This window comes from Oncorhynchus tshawytscha, linkage group LG06, assembly GCF_018296145.1.
Source record: "Oncorhynchus tshawytscha isolate Ot180627B linkage group LG06, Otsh_v2.0, whole genome shotgun sequence".
Taxonomy (NCBI): Eukaryota; Metazoa; Chordata; class Actinopteri; order Salmoniformes; family Salmonidae; genus Oncorhynchus; species Oncorhynchus tshawytscha.
The window spans coordinates 51,658,063-51,677,041 of NC_056434.1; the positions used below are offsets into that span (position 1 = coordinate 51,658,063).

The window sequence follows — 18,979 nt, forward strand, 5'->3', positions numbered from 1 at the left end:
TTGTGCGCCGCCCTATGATACTCCCGATCACAGCCGGTTGTGATACAGCCCGGGATCGAACCAGGGTCTGCAGTGACACCTCTAGCACTGAGATACAGTGCATTAGACCGCTGTACCACTTGGGAGCCATTACAATGAGCCCGTTCTCCTATAGCCCCCCCCACCAGCCTCCACTGATCTGCACTTGTCCAATAAGAAAAGGTTGTTTTCGTTTTCCATTGCACAACATTTTGAAATGTTTCTCTATGGTGTGCCCTAATGAACATGACCCTGCAACAGCTTGCAACTGAGTAGGCATCTGGTGGGAGCTAGGTGTTTTTGTTGATGCTGTGACCTAAGTGCTGGTCATTGCTACTTATTTGAGTTAAAGTAAGTAGCTAATGAAAACACTTGAGCAGACACTGTTTGTAAAACAATCAATAATAATAATTCAAGCACTGAACAGATTTTGAAGCTTATTGCTCACAGTTTACATCAAGTATAGTTAAGAATTTGAACGTGGTAGAGGAGAATATTTTTGGGAATAGTGTTAAGAAATTGTTTTATATCTATTTGACCAACGTTTCACAAACACGGTGCACATTTTAGTTTTTGCCCTAACACTTCACATCTAATTCAAATGATCAAAGCTTGATGATTAGTTGATCATTTGAATCAGCTGTGTAGTGGTAGGGCAAAAACCTAAACATGTACCCTTTGGGGTCCCGGGGACCAAGTTTGGGAAACCCTGCATTAGACTATCATTCTATGTACAGTATATTTAGTACCCCTCTTGAATATTTACAAAAGCTCTTACTCGTTAGCCAAAAGTGTTGAGTAACTACTACCACTCCCAGACATTTTCTGTGTGCATTTAGTAGTTTGTATAGCTTACACGACTTCATTGTGTGACTCCAGCAACCTTTAGTTGGAACAAAACGGTGTGGACAATGACGCTGGGACAGGTTTGCTTTTGGTTGATAGATGGAGAAAAATGTCAGAAATATGTCCCCTCAGTTTGAACATTTAGTGAAACTATTATGCAGCATTTTGATGTACTGCTTTGTAAAGGGATGGTCACCACTTATAGTTGAAATTGGGTCAAACTATTCAGCTCTACAAGAACTCGTATGGCCAAGGGAACACATTGGAAACTACTTGCAGTTCACGTAGCCAGCTGTTTCTGTTGCTGCTGTGTGCTGGCCATTGCTTGTTTGTCAACATCTTTCCTCCTGTCTGCATGGACCACTTGAATTCATCAGCTCACGTTGGTGTAAATACAATCCAGTGTTGTTCATCCAACACCTCACAAACATCCGTTACCTGTTTCCCTAGACTGTAGATGAGAAATGTATGTTTTGTTATGTCATGTGTAAAGCTAGCACTCTTTTTTTCCGTCTTTTTTTTTTTGCCACTGTTTGCTGGCTTTATCGTTGTGATACCTTGACCCATATAAGCACTTTCATTATTTTAATCCTTTGGATAAAATGTTTTACTTTGACAGAAAAATTGTGTATTGTCCCTGTAAATAAGTGTTATATAAAATATCAGAAAATAAACTTTATTTGCATTTTTTTTGCGTTGTGCTGAATTTTGGCATGTGTGTATGCAACCTCATAGTAGATATTTTGTCTTTGGTAATGCCAAGGAAATTCCCAACCCTGATTTTCTCAATACATTAATCAGTGCCTAAATATTTTGTTAAGTGACTGTTGTCTTGGAAAATACATTTTGCTCCACATTGGTGCAGCATGAATCATGTCAACACTGGTAAATGATTAAACAGCATGATAATTACACAGGTGCACCTTGTGTTGGGTATAATAAAAGGCCACTCTAAAATGTGCAGTTTTGTCACACAACAATGCCACAGATGTCTCAAGTTTTAAGGGATTGTGCAATTGGCATGCTGACTGCTGGAATGTCCACCAGAGCTGTTGCCAGATAATTGAATGTTCATTTCTCTACCATAAGCCACCAACATTGTTTTAGAGAATTTAGCAGTACATCCAACCGGCCTCACAACCGCAGACCATGCCAGCCCAGGACCTCCATATCCGGCTTCTTCACTTGTGGGATCCTCTGAGACCAGCCACCCGGATAGCTACTGAAACTGGGTTTGCACAACCGAAGAATTTCAGCACAAACTGTCAGAACCCATCTCAGGGAAGCTTATTTGCTTGCTCATTGTCCTCACCCCAGTCTTGACCTGACTGCAGTTCAGCATCGTAACCGACTTCAGTGGGCAAATGGCTGAAGAAGTGTGCTCTTCACACGTTTCAACTGTACCAGGCAAATGGCAGACCATGAGCGGTTTGCTGATGTCGTCGTGAACAGAGTACCCCATGGTGGTGGTGGGATTATAGTATGGGCAGGCATAAACTTCGAACAGAATTGCATTTTATAGATAGCCATTTGAATGCACAGAGATACTGTGACGAGATCCTGAGGCTCATTGTCGTGCCATGCATCCGCCGCCATTACCTCATGTTTCAGCATAATAATGCACAGCCCCATGACACAAGGATCTGTACACAATTCCAGGAAGCTGAAAAGGTCCCAGTTCTTCCATGGCCTGCATACTCACAAGACATGACTCTGCTGAGCGCAAACTTGAATTTTGTGCAACTTTCAGCACGCATTCACTGAGGCTGTACCCGCTTTAAGTTACAGTGGCCAAGTAGGCTACTGTGGCTATTTGATCATAATGTAGGCCTACCAGAGTGGCCTACCATCTAAATCAATTGAGAAAATGCATCCCATAACATTTTAGCACGGAAATACCTGTTCTATCATTCAGCCTACATAAGCAGCCAATGTGTGGTGTTCAGTGTGGGCCTACATTCCATGACTCTTTTGAAAAATACATGCAGGGCTTGACATTAACCTGTTTATCCACTATCGTCTTTATCCACTATCGTCCTTCAGACAAGGAGGTGACTGAAAAATGTTGTGTTGTTTGATGCAAAAAAATGCATTATTATTCCCATACCATTATTACAGAGAATCAGACAAATTATGCTACCCTCTGCCTTTTGGCTACTTAACACCCTAAGACAAAAACAAAAGAAGCATTATCTGATTTGCTTTTCAAATGTATATGTTTTGTGCTCTTGTAGGAAGCAATCACTCCCCTATTGCTGATTACAAAGTATCTCTAACTAGGCTAATAACTCACTAACTAGCAAAGGAAATGAACAAATTGTGCACACGTGGCTACATACAGCTCTCTCTTTGATCCCAAAACAAGCACATCTGACCACGACTGCTCATCCTGTAAACACAGTCCAGTTTAAAGTAAACGGCACATATCCATATATGGCAATGGTCTATTTGCATATAGGCCCACTGCAGCTCTGATGGTTTATGTTATGTAGAGTACGGGCTGAGTAGTGCGTGTCAATGCAATAGAATCCTACTCCGATGCCTTCTGCCTACAACAAAATCTCTTGCATTGTTATTTTTGTTTCATTATGTTGCATTGTTATTTTTGTTTTGTTATGTTGCATTGAAAGTGGCTAATATTGCTTTTATTTGTTTATTTGTGTTATTGACTTGTTTACTTCATGTGTAACTTCGTGTTGTTGTCTGTTCACACTGCTATGCTTTATCTTGGCCAGGTCGCAGTTGTAAATGAGAACTTGTTCTCAACTAGCCTACCTGGTTAAATAAAGGTGAAATAAAATAAATAAATAAAAATTTGATCACAATTGCCACAGTAAAGGGACACGTTGATAGAGTTAACAGGGAAAACTAGAACAGTGATCACCAACCTCTTCAAGAACACTTTGAGTCAAAATGAATGCTTAGATCTACTGCTCAGATTTTTTTTAACATGACTTAAATGTAAGCCTATGCAACATTAACCAATTAAAAACAGTACTGTATTAAATGGTGGGCACTTTTAATAGTGTTGTTTGACAGTACGTTTTAAATAGTGGGCACTTTGAATAGTGTTGTTTGACAGTACGTTTTAAATAGTGGGCACTTTGAATACAGTGTTGTTTGACATGACAACGAATGGAAATGCCAGGGAGGAGTAATTGTGACAGGGATAGGAACAAACTGATGGCCAGTTTTTCCTAGGGGACACTATATAACCTTTAGCTACATTTAATGTTTGTCCTTTACTAAATGTAGCTAAAATATTCATGCTTTACGTATTCCTCTTTGATTTAGAAGATACTGTTGCACAAACAACATGCTGATTTAGGTCGCACCATCGCTGGTATTATCAGGCTGTATAGCTAGTTACATTTACTCTAACTCAGTACATGTATTAGCTAGGGTAGTTAGCCAGCTAACTAGTGATTAGAATTACCGGCTATCATGATTTAGACCCAACTTGCTTAGCATCAATAACGTTATATCATAAAAATACAGTATACCACCCAGTCATGTGAAATCCATAGATTAGGCCTAATTAATTTATTTCAATTGACTGAATGTAATAAAAATCTTTGAAATTGTTGCACTGATATTTTCGTTCAGTGTAGTTTTTCATACAAACTATCCGTTTGCAGACGTATGAAACACAAACGAATAGTGTAATTATAGAACGCTGGTGGATTTATATTAAGACGCAAACTAAAAACAGCATATTTTTATCAACAACGTTGCATGTGCTGCATTGGTCATGTAGACTGAATGCAGGTGTCACGTGATCGAAGAACAACAAATGCGCTCCTTGAGTGATAGGGGGCGGGGCTAGGGCAGTGTGGAAAGTGGCGTGGAGAGAGATGATAACATTTAACAAACCAAACATTCAAATGCCTTTAAATAAAAACCCAAACCGGTCCCTGCATCAATAACGTTATATCATAAAATACAGTATACCACCCAGGCATGTGAAATCCATAGATTAGGGCCTAATTAATTTATTTCAATTGACTGAATGTAATAAAAAAATCTTTGAAATTGTTGCACTGATATTTTCGTTCAGTGTAGTTTTTCAACATTTGTGAACTGTTCCTTTAATATTTTCCATATGTAAATGACATATCAAAACTGCAGGCTAAAATTAAATCTAGACTTGGTTTTCTCTATCGTAATCGCGCCTCTCTCACCCCAACTACCAAACGAACCCTGATTCAGATGAACATCCTACCCATGCTAGATTACTGAGACATAATTTAACTATCGGCAGGTAAGGGTGCTCTCGAGCGGCTAGATGTTCTTTACCATTCGGCCATCAGATTTGCCACCAATGCTCCTTACAGGACACATCACTGCACTCTATACTCCTCTGTAATCTGGGCATCTCTGTATACCCGTCGCAAAACCCATTGGTTGATGTTTATTTATAAAACCCTCTTAGGCCTCACTCCCCCCAATCTGAGATATCTACTGCAGCCTTCATCCTCCATATACAAAACCCGTTCTTCCAGTCACATTCTGTTAAAGTTCCCGAAAGCACACACATACCTAGTTCGCTGCAACTGGAACGAGCTGCAACAAACACTCAAACTGGACAGTTTTTCTCAATCTCTTAATTCAAAGACTCAATCATGGACACTTACTGAAAGTTGTGGTTGATTTGCGCGATGTATTGTTGCCTCTACCTTCAGCCCCTTGTGCTGTAGTCTGTACCCAATAATGTTTGTACCATGTTTTGTGCTGCTAACATGTTGTTGTGTTACTACCATGCCATGTTGTCGTTTTAGATCTCTCTTTATGTAGTGTTGTGTTGTATCTCTTGTCGTGATGTGTGTTCTGTCCTATTTTAATATGTATATATATTTTATCCCAGCCCCCGTCCTCGCAGGAGGCCTTTTGCCTTTTGGTAGGCCGTCATTGTAAATAAGAATTTGTTCTTAATTAACTGACCTGCTTAGATAAATTAAAGTTAAATATAACAAATATGTTGTTGTTTTTTAAACTCAAAGTCCCATAATGCAACGCCGAATGATTTTGTGCGCAGTTTTCTGGCCCGGGTAAAAGGTGGCAGTGTGAGGGACGTTGGATGACTTTGTGCCTGTGTTTAGCAGGCTAGTTAGGTCGTTTATTTGACAGGTACTACATTTTCAGAGCCATGGAGGCCCTTATCCCTGTCATAAATAAATTACAAGATGTGTTTAATACAGTTGGCGCAGACATTATCCAGCTACCGCAGATTGCTGTTGTTGGAACGCAGGTAAGAATCGCTGGCCAGCTAACTAGCATCCCGTCACCTTGTTTCATTCCCTTAACGTTAGCTACAGTACTGTTGTCTGTATCACGCAGTTCCACTTCGAGATATTTCATAATACATGAACATTTACCTGTACTGTGTTTTCGAGGAAAAGTTAGCTAACGTTACTATAGTTACCTTAGCTGTAGCAACTTAGCTAGATAGTTAGCTTGGCTAGTGGCTATGAATCATGACCTGCTAACTAGTTGGTTATAGCGAATTTGACAGGCAGTGGAACCCGGCTAACGTTAGCCCTGTGTAATGTTAAAACAGCTGTGCTCATCAGAAGGTGCCATTGAAATGTAATGGCATCACATGTCTCTACATGTACGTACTGCACATTTACTGAGTTGTTTACACTGGTATCCCCCTCCTAGCCGTTGAAGACTTCAGTGGTTTTGATGAATGAAAACATGAATGAATTCTTCCAAGACATCCCTCCCCTTTCTTATTGGTTGAATTATCATTCATTATATGTCAGTTGGCAACCAACTGGTGCATTAACACCACCAACTGGACTGGAGTGTGGACCTCAGTTCAGCTTCCATTCACCCATGTGGTATATGCTCCCAAAAAACAATGAGGAGATGGCACGTGGGTATATGCTCCCAAAAAACAATGAGGAGATGGCACGTGGGTATATGCTCCCAAAAAACAATGAGGAGATGGCACGTGGGTATATGCTCCCAAAAAACAATGAGGAGATGGCACGTGGGTATATGCTCCCAAAAAACAATGAGGAGATGGCACGTGGGTATATGCTCCCAAAAACCAATGAGGAGATGGCACGTGGGTATATGCTCCCAAAAAACAATGAGGAGATGGCACGTGGGTATATGCAGCTAAAAACCAATGAGGCTATTTGCAGCGCATCATGCCACAAATAAAACCAAGTTCTATTTTACCAACTGGCTAAACAGACGCACGAACAGTGTGGGTGCAATGATTGAATGTACCAAGCTGACCACACCACCTGCGCAAGCATTGCAAAATAAATGTACACATGTTATTCAATCAATGCACCAACACTGCTCGTGCCTATCAACAGGCGTGTGCGTTGCCAGACTCTAAAATATGACTTGGTTCTATTGGTGATGCGCTGCAAGTCCCGCCTCTCCCATCACATTGGTTTTTAGGAGCATATACCCACGTGGGTGATTCATCTTTCAATGTTTAATTCTTTTACCACCTGTCCCCAAATTAATATAGTTCCTTTCAGAGTTCGTTTTGATATTTCAACCTGCGTGTCCTGATTACATGTGGGTGGATAAAATCAACATGCGCAGGAGGATGAGCGGTCTGGTCAGCATGTAAGGGACTTCAGCGAAGTGTACCCCGTGTCCAGTGTGCCTGCCAACAGAGTAAAGATTGCCTCAAGATTGTACCTTCTTGAGGACAAAGTAATGAGGCTCCAAGGAGCACAGCGCAAGCTGCTCCAAGTAGTTGGACAGTTTTGACTTCCCAACAGCAGCGGATCATTTTGAGCAGGCCAAGGTCTGCCCCAAACGCAAGTAAATTAGAGGCAAATTACAGCCTCCTTAATTTGAGTTTTGGAAACAAGTGCTTTCATGAATGCATGGCGCGGGCCTCGTTTCACAGGAGCGTTGTAAAATAAGCTTTCTCTCAATGAACCAGCCTTAACAACTGTAGTTTATTTACAGATTTAATTTTATTGTCCAACATCAGTTTTATAATTTCTTAATTTTGTGGCTGCCTAGTGTCCTCTTTCCACTGCTGAATTGCAGCGGGAGTGGGGCGGCCATGTTTAGTTATTACACCTAATTAAAATGCTCATGCCTATGCTACATTTTAAATGAGAGAGTTCTAGATTGTATTTGAAAACAGATGTTATTTATTAATAAAACATTTCATACAAATTTCCTATAGGACAGGTTGTTCGCGAATTATATTATACTAATATATTTTGAAGTTGTATTACTGTGTAGGGGTCTTGTTCTTCTAGGCTAAATGTCTTTTCTTAAATTATATATTCATTTATGATTTATACCAGGGATTAAGACACAATGGGCAATGTTTTTTTTTCTCCAAACCTGTCATGTTGGTATAGGAATATTGTTCTACTTTATTTTATTACAACGTTACAGGATATTTCTGTTCTGTTAAAATGAATTACAATAATCTACATTTGATTTTTTGAGCACCTTGGGTAGATGCCCTAATGTGTTACACACCGAATGCAAATGGATGTCAGGTCATTTTAAATGTTGCCCATCACGTTGTCTGGTGCCAAATTCTCCTAACAGAAACCCTGACTAGGGGGCACTCTTCCATCTGGTCTAAGGATAGAGATCCCAATGCCCCAAGTGTAACGGCGTTCGTCTGTTGAAGGAGAGTCGGACCAAAATGCAGCGTGGTGGTTACTCATGTTCTTTAATGAAAAAATAGCGACACATGAAATAACTAAAATAAATACAAAAACAACAAACGAAACGTGAAAACCTAATTACAGCCTATCTGGTGAACACTACACAGAGACAGGAACAATTACCCACAAAATACACAGTGAAACCCAGGCTACCTAAATATGGTTCCCAATCAGAGACAACGAGAATCACCTGACTCTGATTGAGAACCGCCTCAGGCAGCCAAGCCTATGCTAGACACACCCCTAATCAGCCACAATCCCAATGCCTACAAAAACCCCAATACGACAACACAATAAACCCATGTCACACCCTGGCCTGAACAAATAATTAAAGAAAACACAAAATACTAAGACCAAGGCGTGACACCAAGGCAGTGAAGGGGACGTTGCACTGCGTAGGGTGCCGTCTTTCGGATGTGATGTTAAACGGGTGTCCTGACTCTGTGATAATTTCAAAATCACATGGTACATATCGTAAGAGTAGGGATGTTAACCCCGGTGTCATGGCCACCTAATCATCTCCCTTATTCCTAATTGGCATATCACTCCACCTCTCCATCTAATGGCTTGTGTGGTGAGCATTCTGGCACAAAGGTGGTCGCCCTGCATCACCCAGGTGGGTGCCACACATTGGTGGTGGATGAGACGAGGTTCCCCCTACTGTGTAAAGTGCTTTGAGTTCCTCAGTTGGTAGAAAAGCTCTATATAAATCCAAGGAATTATTATCATCATATAGGCTACACCTGTACTCTTCTCTCCACACACAGCTCTTGTTGACCTAGGCGTTACCTAATAGGTTTACAGTAGCATGGCATCCTCGCTGACACCTTCACTGGTCTGTCACCTTCTTGGTCACTGTCTCAGCCCTTTGGCAACCATCTGAACTGAAGGTGCCATGGCGACAGGAAGGCAACCCCTTGGAGGCTCCCAGTGTGTGTCTGCTCTTGTCTCGGTTTTCATTAGTGCTGTTCAAAAGGACAGATTCACACAGAGGGGATCTTTTGAAAAATCCTTGACCCTGTCAGTTCTATAATTGCCACACATGAATCGAGCCCAAGCTAAATTAGGTCAACTGTATCCAGGCGCAGCTGAGGTGAGATTGGGTAGGTTCAAATGTTGTGGAACGATTTGACTTGTGATGAGTCATGGACTTGTGATGAGTCATTTGAACTTTAGTTTTGTAAGCAATGTTGTTGACTACTAGCTCACTTCTACTTTCACTCTGTAGGTGAGCATGCTATGTGTTTCTGTCTCCAGAGCAGTGGGAAGAGTTCGGTGCTAGAGGCTCTGGTGGGCAGAGACCTTCTGCCCCGTGGTACTGGTGTTGTCACCCGTCGGCCCCTCATCCTCCAGCTGGTCCACGTGGACCCAGAGGACCGCAGGAAGACCAGCGAGGAGAATGGTACTGTGAACACAACTCTATCACTGCTTTAGGGTTGCAAAATTCTGCGAATTTCCCCAAAGTTCCCAGGTTTTCAGAACCCCTAGTTGGAGGAGCCCTCCTCTGCTTAGGCTATTCCCTTCTAATTCTGCAAGGGAATCCTCCAACCAAGGTTTTTGAAAAAGATGCCTCTGTACCTCTGCTGAGTGCAAACTTGAACGTTAGGAAAATTCTTTGCAACTTCCAGCTCGCGTTTACTGTGAACACTGAGGCTGTACCCACTTTAAGTTAGTTTTAACAGTGTCCAAGTAGGCTACTGTAGGTATTTGATCATAATGTAGGCAATGGAGAAAATCCATCCCATAACATTTTAACATAGAAATAGCTGTTCTATCAATCAGCCTACAGTAGCAACCAATGTGTGGTGTTCAATGTTGGCCTAGACTCCATTAAACTTTTGAAAAACACATGCAGGGCTTAACATTACCTGTTTATCCATGTGACTGAAAATGTTGTGGTGTTTGACGCAAGAAACCACTTAACAAAATAAAATGTATTATTATTCCCATCCCATTATTACAGAGAATCAGACATTTTTCTACCCTCTGCCTATTGGCTACATAGCTTATTCAAGTATGTCTCAAAATACAACACTGCCCATTTAAGACAAAAAAAAAAGCTCTTTACCAGACTCGCTTTTCAAAGATGTCCAGAAATGTACGTTTTGTGCTCTTGTATCGTTGACTACAAATGATCTATAACTGGGCTAATAATTCATTAAATTGCAAAGGATATGAACAAAATAGCTATATGCAGCTCTTGCTTTGATCTCAAAACAAACACATCTGCTCATGACTGCTCATGCTGTAAACACAGTCATTTTCAAAGTAAGTGGCACAGATCCATATATGGCAATGGTCAATTTGCATATAGACCTACTGCAGCTCTGACTGGTTATGCCGCACCGCTCTGTGTAGAGTACGGGCTGAGTCGTGCGTGTCGATGCAATAGAATCCTACTCCGATGTGTTCTGTTTACAACAAAATCTCTTGCGTAGTTGGTTTTGCGTACTAAGTCGTGTATAGTTCATTTTGTTTCGGTATGTTGCATTGAAAGTGGCTAATATTGCGTTGATTCAACACAGCAAAGGGAAACGTTAACAGGGAAAACTCTAGAAGTTGAATGAAGTTCAACCTTGTGTTTCTCTCTCTGGGCTGACATTTCTTCTGCATGGCAGTCCCAGGGAGCTGTGCTGCACGGTGTAGGGCACATGTTGTTGTAGACCCCTCTTCCCCGTCCTGTCTCCCTCATGTCTACAGCCATTAGATGACTGTTGAAATCTCTCTAGGTCAGACGTTGTCCTTCTGTGACGCTCTGCTGTTTTTTTGTCACTGTGTGTTGATAACTGGGCATATATTCAAGTCTGCAGCACTCCGTCTGAGTAGTAGCTACTATCCAGCTAGTATCCATAATAGCTAGCTAATATACTGCAGTAAATATGGCAAGTTATAGACAAATAAATAGGCTTTCCCTTAGATTCTACTCACGTTATATCTAGAGGCTCCTGAATATTATTACTGAGCCATTAAGTCACAACAGCGTGCAATGTCATGTTACTCAATCGTCAATGTCATCCCAAGACATTTGAACACAAAACCAAGCCTGTGCCCTGCTGTTGGGAGTAGTCACACACCGGATGGATCATGCCAAAAAGTACTGCATTGCTGCAGATGGCCATGGTGCAGCAGCTAGGCTAACGGCTAACCATTTTCACCTGTCATCTGATCTCTCCTGAACCACAGACCCCAATGCCTGGAAAAACGGGCGCTATTACAAAGGTCTCCTTTTCATTGTTTCTCCTTGCCTTTTGTCTCTGTGTTCGATCATCAGCTTCTTACTCTAGGCCTATCCCTTTCATATTGCCCCCCTTCCATCCTGCCTATTGTTTTTGTAGCCTTGATTAAGCTGCCAAACTTTGGCTTAACTTGATTCAGCGAATCAAGCCCAACAAGGTCAGTCTCGTGTTTCAGACAAAACACTTGATTGTCTGTATAAGGACATTCTGTATAAAATAAAAACTGTGCGTGATCGGTGTCAACTTTGTCAGAAATGGTAAGTATGACCTTTTTAAGGGCAAATAAAAGAAAATCAGCTGTCCTCAAACAGCTGATTTTGTTTTCTTAGTTTGGTAGGTAATTATTTGTTTAAATAATCCAACTAATACATTGATTTATTAGTTGAAAGAATAACTTTTGTTGTTTATCAAAGATGCTTGGTAGCTAGGTAGTAGCGTATGCCTGTGCTCCCCATAACGCACCAACCATGCTTTGGCTTGTCTCACAGGCATATTTTTTATTGACAAACAACATTTCTCACTGTATTGTTTGTTCAAATCTCTGGCCCTATACCTCTGGGTTATTGGCCTGCAGGATGTATTCCCATCCCAGCTGAACAACTCAACCCGACCCAATGACCGTATCAGCCGGTCCCAATTCACTCCCCTTCCACTGGCCCTAACCTTTCTTTACAGATCTGTAAGATGTACTTGATCTGGTGGATGCTCCACCACTGCACTTTTTATGTCTATCCAGACCCTTCAGATATGCAAACATGGGTTAGGGCCAAGGTAAAGGGGGAGGGAGTGAATTGGGACCTGCTCTATAATCACAACATTGGTCATTAAAGTACTACTCCAAATGACATCTGCAGACAGGCTGGGGAATGGGAATGACACTGTCTTGTGTTTTATGTTCCCATAGGTGTCGATGGAGAGGAATGGGGCAAGTTTCTACACACCAAAAGCAAGGTATGTCTCAGTAGCCATTCCTCAGAGCTAGTTTCTGTGTTGGTTCAAAGCCTGCAGGTTGCTGACAAAGCGAAGCACCTCTAACTATCTGTTCACCTCAGTGGAGTTCCCTGCCCTTTCACTGCTACAAATAGACATGCAGCTTAAATACTTGATTGACCTGCTATAGGCATGCATACATGCAAAGCATTGTATTGATTTACTGACTGAAGATCACTGGAAAACCTATATGGGTTTTGTAGCTTTGTCTGGAGAGTTTGTTTGACAGGAAATCTTATTTTAATCACCTCAGGCACACACCCTTTCACAGTCGCAAGGCAAAAAAGACACAGGAGGATGTACAGTAGTACTGTCTTCTAGAGGGAATGGCCCAGAGCATAAAGTAGAGATGAGGGAATAGGGTGTAATATACGGTCAAGATGAGGGAATAGGGTGTAATATACGGTCAAGATGAGGGAATAGGGCGTAATATACGGTCAAGATGAGGGAATAGGGTGTAATATACGGTCAAGATGAGGGAATAGGGCGTAATATACGGTCAAGATGAGGGAATAGGGCGTAATATACAGTAGAGCTGAGGGAGTAGGGCAGAACATGCGGTCGAGCTGAGGGAGTAGGGCAGAACATGCGGTCGAGATGAGGGAGTAGGCCAGAACATGCGGTCGAGATGAGGGAGTAGGGCAGAACATGCGGTCGAGATGAGGGAGTAGGGCAGAACATGCGGTCGAGAGATGAGGAGTAGGGCAGAACATGCGGTCGAGATGAGGGAGTAGGGCAGAACATGCGGTCGAGCTGAGGGAGTAGGGCAGAACATGCGGTCGAGCTGAGGGAGTAGGGCAGAACATGCGGTCGAGCTGAGGGAGTAGGGCAGAACATGCGGTCGAGCTGAGGGAGTAGGGCAGAACATGCGGTCGAGCTGAGGGAGTAGGGCAGAACATGCGGTCGAGCTGAGGGAGTAGGGCAGAACATGCGGTCGAGCTGAGGGAGTAGGGCAGAACATGCGGTCGAGCTGAGGGAGTAGGGCAGAACATGCGGTCGAGCTGAGGGAGTAGGGCAGAACATGCGGTCGAGCTGAGGGAGTAGGGCAGAACATGCGGTCGAGCTGATGGAGTAGGGCAGAACATGCGGTCGAGCTGATGGAGTAGGGCAGAACATGCGGTCGAGCTGAGGAGTAGGGCAGAACATGCGGTCGAGCTGAGGGAGTAGGGCAGAACATGCGGTCGAGCTGATGGAGTAGGGCAGAACATGCGGTCGAGCTGAGGGAGTAGGGCAGAACATGCGGTCGAGCTGATGGAGTAGGGCAGAACATGCGGTCGAGCTGAGGGAGTAGGGCAGAACATGCGGTCGAGCTGATGGAGTAGGGCAGAACATGCGGTCGAGCTGAGGGAGTAGGGCAGAACATGCGGTCGAGCTGAGGGAGTAGGGCAGAACATGCGGTCGAGCTGAGGGAGTAGGGCAGAACATGCGGTCGAGCTGAGGGAGTAGGGCAGAACATGCGGTCGAGCTGAGGGAGTAGGGCAGAACATGCGGTCGAGCTGAGGGAGTAGGGCAGAACATGCGGTCGAGCTGATGGAGTAGGGCAGAACATGCGGTCGAGCTGAGGGAGTAGGGCAGAACATGCGGTCGAGCTGAGGGAGTAGGGCAGAACATGCGGTCGAGCTGATGGAGAACATGCGGTCGAGGGGGAGTAGGGCAGAACATGCGGTCGAGCTGATGGAGTAGGGCAGAACATGCGGTCGAGCTGAGGGAGTAGGGCAGAACATGCGGTCGAGCTGAGGGAGTAGGGCAGAACATGCGGTCGAGCTGAGGGAGTAGGGCAGAACATGCGGTCGAGATGTGTGCAGACAGTAATTTGCTCTGGTGCTTTAGGTCCTCCATGCGTGAACAGAGAAACCCTTGTGATGTGCTATACTGTAAATGGTGTTGATGCGGTGGGTGATGGAGGATGTTTTCTTCTTTCTTTATGATTATATTTGTTTGTATTTAGATTTCTGTAGTGGTCTTTTGCTGTTGGGTCCAGATCATAGTAAATCACATTTACATTTGTCATATGCAGCTATATAAACCATAATTTAATCATTTGTTATACTGCGCAGTACCCATAAACTTGTATTTGTTGCTTTTAGATCTACACAGACTTCGATGAAATCAGGCTCGAGATCGAAGCTGAAACAGAAAGAGTTTCTGGCAATAACAAGGTATGTCAACAATAAAAAATGATTTGATGCAAAGATAGTCCTAAGCAATGTCAAACAGACGTTATCATTGCCAACTGCTGAACTGACATTTCTTTGTTTTCTTCCAGGGAATCACTGATGAACCCATTCACCTGAAGATCTTCTCCCCTCACGTAGTCAACCTCACACTGGTGGATCTGCCAGGTATCACAAAGGTACATGCAAAGCAAGGTGTTTTTATTTCAAATATAAAAGCTAATTGAGTTGCTCAAGTGTGATCGAGTTGGTTTGAACCCCGCCACAATACTTATTTAGCTGTCTGCGCTAACGCCTAGGCATTAGCTCTGAGAGCTAACGCAAGTCTTAGGATCCCAGGCACTGAGATCACCTATATTTCATGCACTGAACCACCTCTCTTTCCAAGTTTGAGGGAGATAGTTCAAACCATACTCAGAGTTCTATGATATGAGCAGGAATTAATTGTGTGTGTGCGCATGTTCTACACAGGTCCCAGTGGGAGACCAGCCCAAAGACATCGAGCTGCAGATCAAAGACTTGATTGTGAAGCACATCTCTAACCCCAACTCTATCATCCTGGCTGTGACTGCGGCCAACACAGACATGGCCACCTCAGAGGCTCTCAAAGTTGCCCGCGAGGTCGACCCCGACGGTAAACACCTCAATCTCTTTCTCTTCTTCACTCGGGTTTCTTTCTCTTTTTTTTTGTTTGTCTATGCCTCTTCTTTTTGTGTGTCTGTCTCTCGCTCTGCTGGTCTCTGCATTTCTCTCCACCGCTCTTGCTCTCTCTGTTAACCTTAATGGTCTGTCACCTACTGTTTCCTCTAATCCTTATTTCAGACACGCCATGGCGTACATCGCCTCACAAAAACTCTTGATTGCCTGGATGTAGGCCCAGGAGTTTTTCCTGATTATCTCACTTGACCAGGAAAACTATAGCCTCTAGTAATAGGGTAAACTCCTTTCCCTATTTGCAGGTAACTGTGGAAAGGTTTAGTTATCATGGCTGTGGATCTTGTCCCATATTCATAAAGCATCTCAGAGTAAGGTAGACGACCTAGCATCTGCCTTTCAGATCATAATGAATTAAGAGTTTATGGACAGGGGGACCTGATCCTAGGTTAACACCCATACTCTGATATGTTTTTTTTGACTATGGGTTCTGGGGTTTGTGTCACTGTGTAGGCAGGAGGACGTTAGCGGTGGTGACCAAACTGGACCTGATGGACGCTGGGACCGATGCCATGGACGTTCTGATGGGCCGGGTCATCCCTGTTAAGCTTGGCCTCATTGGCGTGGTCAACAGGTCTGCACCATGACACAATCATCTTCCGTCTCTAGCATGTTGCATATAGCAAGGGTTCAGCCCTATGGAAAATCCAGTATGTAAGGGTGTTAGAAGCCAACATTCACTTAGGATCAAAATGGGAAAGGGGCCAGCATTTCTTAAGTTCTGTTAGGATTTTTCTTTTACTGTACTATGTACATTTACTTTTGAGTCATTTAGCAGGCTCTCTTATCCAGAGCGACTTAGTGCATTCATCTTAAGATGGCTAACTATGTGGGACAACCACATAATTACCTCAGTCATAGTAAGTACATTTGTCCTCAAAGTTCTGGATAAGTTGCAGGGGTGTGATGGCACTAGTGGAGAGCCGAGCCAACAGCATGTTGCAGTTGTCCGGATGGATGATGACAAGTGCCTGGGTTAGGACCTGCCCCACTTCCTGTGTGAGGTAGGGTAGTAGTCTACGGATGTTGTAGAGGATAAACATGCAGGAGAGAGTCACTGCTTTGATCTTTGCAGAGAACCACATGGTGTTGTCCATGCTCACGGCAAAGTTATTTGCACTCTCCGTGATGGAAAAGACTTGGAGCGGGCAGGTCTTCCACGGGAGGAAAAGTAGCTCGCATCTCAAGCTCAACCTCGACAAGATGGTGTCGCCACCTGAGTGTCAGAAGTTTGGAAGGAGAAGTTGAGTGTCATCTGCATAGCAGTGATAGGAGAGACCATGTGAGGATATGACGGAGTAGAGTGTCTATATGGAGAACCGAGCCTTGGGGGAGACCAGTAGTGAGAGCATTTGTTGCAGACAAAGATCCTATCCACATCATCTGGTAGGAGCGGCTTGCCAGATAGGATGCAATCCAAGAGTGTGCAGTGCCTGAGACGCCCAGCCCCGAGAGGGTGGAGAGGAGGATCTGATGGTTCACTCTCAAAGGCAGTGAATAGATTTTAGAAGGAGGAGAACAGAGGAGAGAGAGTCAGCTTTGGCAGTGCAGAGTGTCTCCATGACACGGAGAAGAACAGTCTCGGTTGAGTGACCCGTCTTGAAGCCTGAGTGGTTAGGGTCAAGAAGATCGTTATGCGAGGGAGTTGGAGAGATGGCAATGCTTAAGTTTTTTTGGAAAGAAAAGTTGGGATACCGGTCTGTATTATTTATTTTTTAAATTACGTTGGGTCGAGTGTTGGTTTCTTGAGGAGGAGTTGCCAGTGAAAACCGGTGGTCAGGGATGAGGAATGGGAAAGATGGTCTGGAGAAGGGAGGCGGGGATGGTGTCGAGCGGGCAGCTTGTCGGGTGGCTGGTCATCACTAGTCACTGTATTTCATCTGGAGAGGGAAAGGATAAAGAGGTCAAGGCATAGGGTAGTTCTGTGTGAGTGGGACCAGTGGACTTAATAGGCTGACTGAATGAGGAGCTGATAGTAAAGGTAGTAAAATAACTCAAATAGTCCTTTCCTTCACGACTTTCTTCAGGAGTCAGTTGGACATCAACAATAAGAAGACAGTGGCCGACGCCATCCGTGATGAATATGCCTTCCTACAGAAGAAGTATCCCTCCCTCGCCAACAGAAACGGAACCAAATACCTGGCTAGAACATTGAACAGGTATGAGCAATGTTCCCTCCCCAAAAAATTGGGCACTTAGCAAATTTCAGGTCTGCTTTAGCGCAAACTGGAATTTTGTAAATATTCTGTGTGACTTCCAGCACGCGTTCACTGTCAGCTCTGAGTCTGTACCTGCATTAAGTTCGTTTTAAGTGGCCAAGTAGGCTACTGTAGCTATTTGATCATAATGTAGGTCTGTCAGAGTGGCCTACCATCACAAACAATAGAGAAAATCCATCCCATAACATTTTAACATAGAAATAGCTATTCTGTCAATCAGCCTACAGTAGCAACCAATGTGTGGTGTTCAATGTCGGCCTACATTCCTTTAAACTTTTGAAAAACACATGCAGGGCTTGACATTAACCTGTTTATCCACTTGTCCTTCAGACAAGGAGGTGACTGAAATTGTTGTTGTGTTTGATGCAAGAAACCACTTTACAAAATAAAATGCATTATTATTCCCATATCATTTATTACAGAGAATCAGACAAATTATGCTACTTAGTTTATTCAAGCCTGTCTCAAAATACAATGCTCCTTTAAGACAAAAAGGAGCATTGACTCGCTACCTGACTCGCTTTTCAAATATGTCCAGAAATGTACGCTTTGTGCTCTTGTAGGAAGCAATCACGCCCCTATTGCTGACTACAAATGGTCTCTAACTAGGCTAATAACTCACTAACTAGCAAAGGATATGAACAAAATGTGCACACGTGGATACATGCAGCTCTCGCTTTGATCTCGAAACAAGCACATCTGATCACGACCGCTCATCCTGTAAACACAATTCAGTTCAAAGTAAATGGCACAGATCCATATATGGCAATGGTCTATTTGCATATAGACCTATGCAGCTCTGATTGGTTATGCCGCACCGGTCTGTGCAGAGTACGGACTAAGTCGTGCTGCAACAGTATCCTACTTCGATGTGTTCTGCCTACTGTAAAATATTTTGCATAGTTGGTTTTGTTTCGGTATGTTGTATTGAAAGTGGCTAATTTTGCATTGATTTGATCACAATTGCCACAGTACAGGGAAACGTTGATAGTGTTAACTAACAGGGAAAATTCTGAACTTAACTTTCTAATCTCGTGCTTTTCTCCGTGGGCTGATTTCTTTCCTCTGCGCTGCAGTCTTGGGGCTACTGTACGCGCGCAGTTTAGAAGGAA

General features: G+C 43.3%; 1 protein-coding gene and 1 long non-coding RNA gene across 5 annotated transcripts in view; one reads left to right on the top strand and one right to left on the bottom strand.

Annotated features, from left to right (window-relative positions):
• Positions 1-5,636, bottom strand: part of LOC112252691 — a 32,723-nt gene extending 27,087 nt beyond the window's left edge. Inside the window, exon 1 of the long non-coding RNA XR_002953876.2 lies at positions 5,499-5,636. This is a non-coding gene — a long non-coding RNA (uncharacterized LOC112252691). The remainder of the gene's footprint in view (positions 1-5,498) is intronic.
• Positions 5,637-5,888: 252 nt separating this feature from the next.
• LOC112252692 (dynamin-1-like protein) overlaps positions 5,889-18,979 on the top strand; it is a 31,008-nt gene continuing 17,917 nt past the window's right edge. For 2 of the 4 annotated variants that reach the window (XM_024424148.2, XM_024424152.1), the window contains exons 1-9: positions 5,889-6,112; positions 9,792-9,936; positions 11,718-11,753; positions 12,675-12,721; positions 14,848-14,919; positions 15,027-15,113; positions 15,406-15,568; positions 16,102-16,222; positions 17,676-17,807. In XM_024424148.2, the coding sequence (XP_024279916.1) occupies positions 6,011-6,112; positions 9,792-9,936; positions 11,718-11,753; positions 12,675-12,721; positions 14,848-14,919; positions 15,027-15,113; positions 15,406-15,568; positions 16,102-16,222; positions 17,676-17,807 (905 nt within the window). In that variant the 5' untranslated portion in view covers positions 5,889-6,010. The remainder of the gene's footprint in view (positions 6,113-9,791; positions 9,937-11,717; positions 11,754-12,674; positions 12,722-14,847; positions 14,920-15,026; positions 15,114-15,405; positions 15,569-16,101; positions 16,223-17,675; positions 17,808-18,979) is intronic. The other 2 variants (XM_024424151.1, XM_024424153.2) reach the window with 2 other exon arrangements.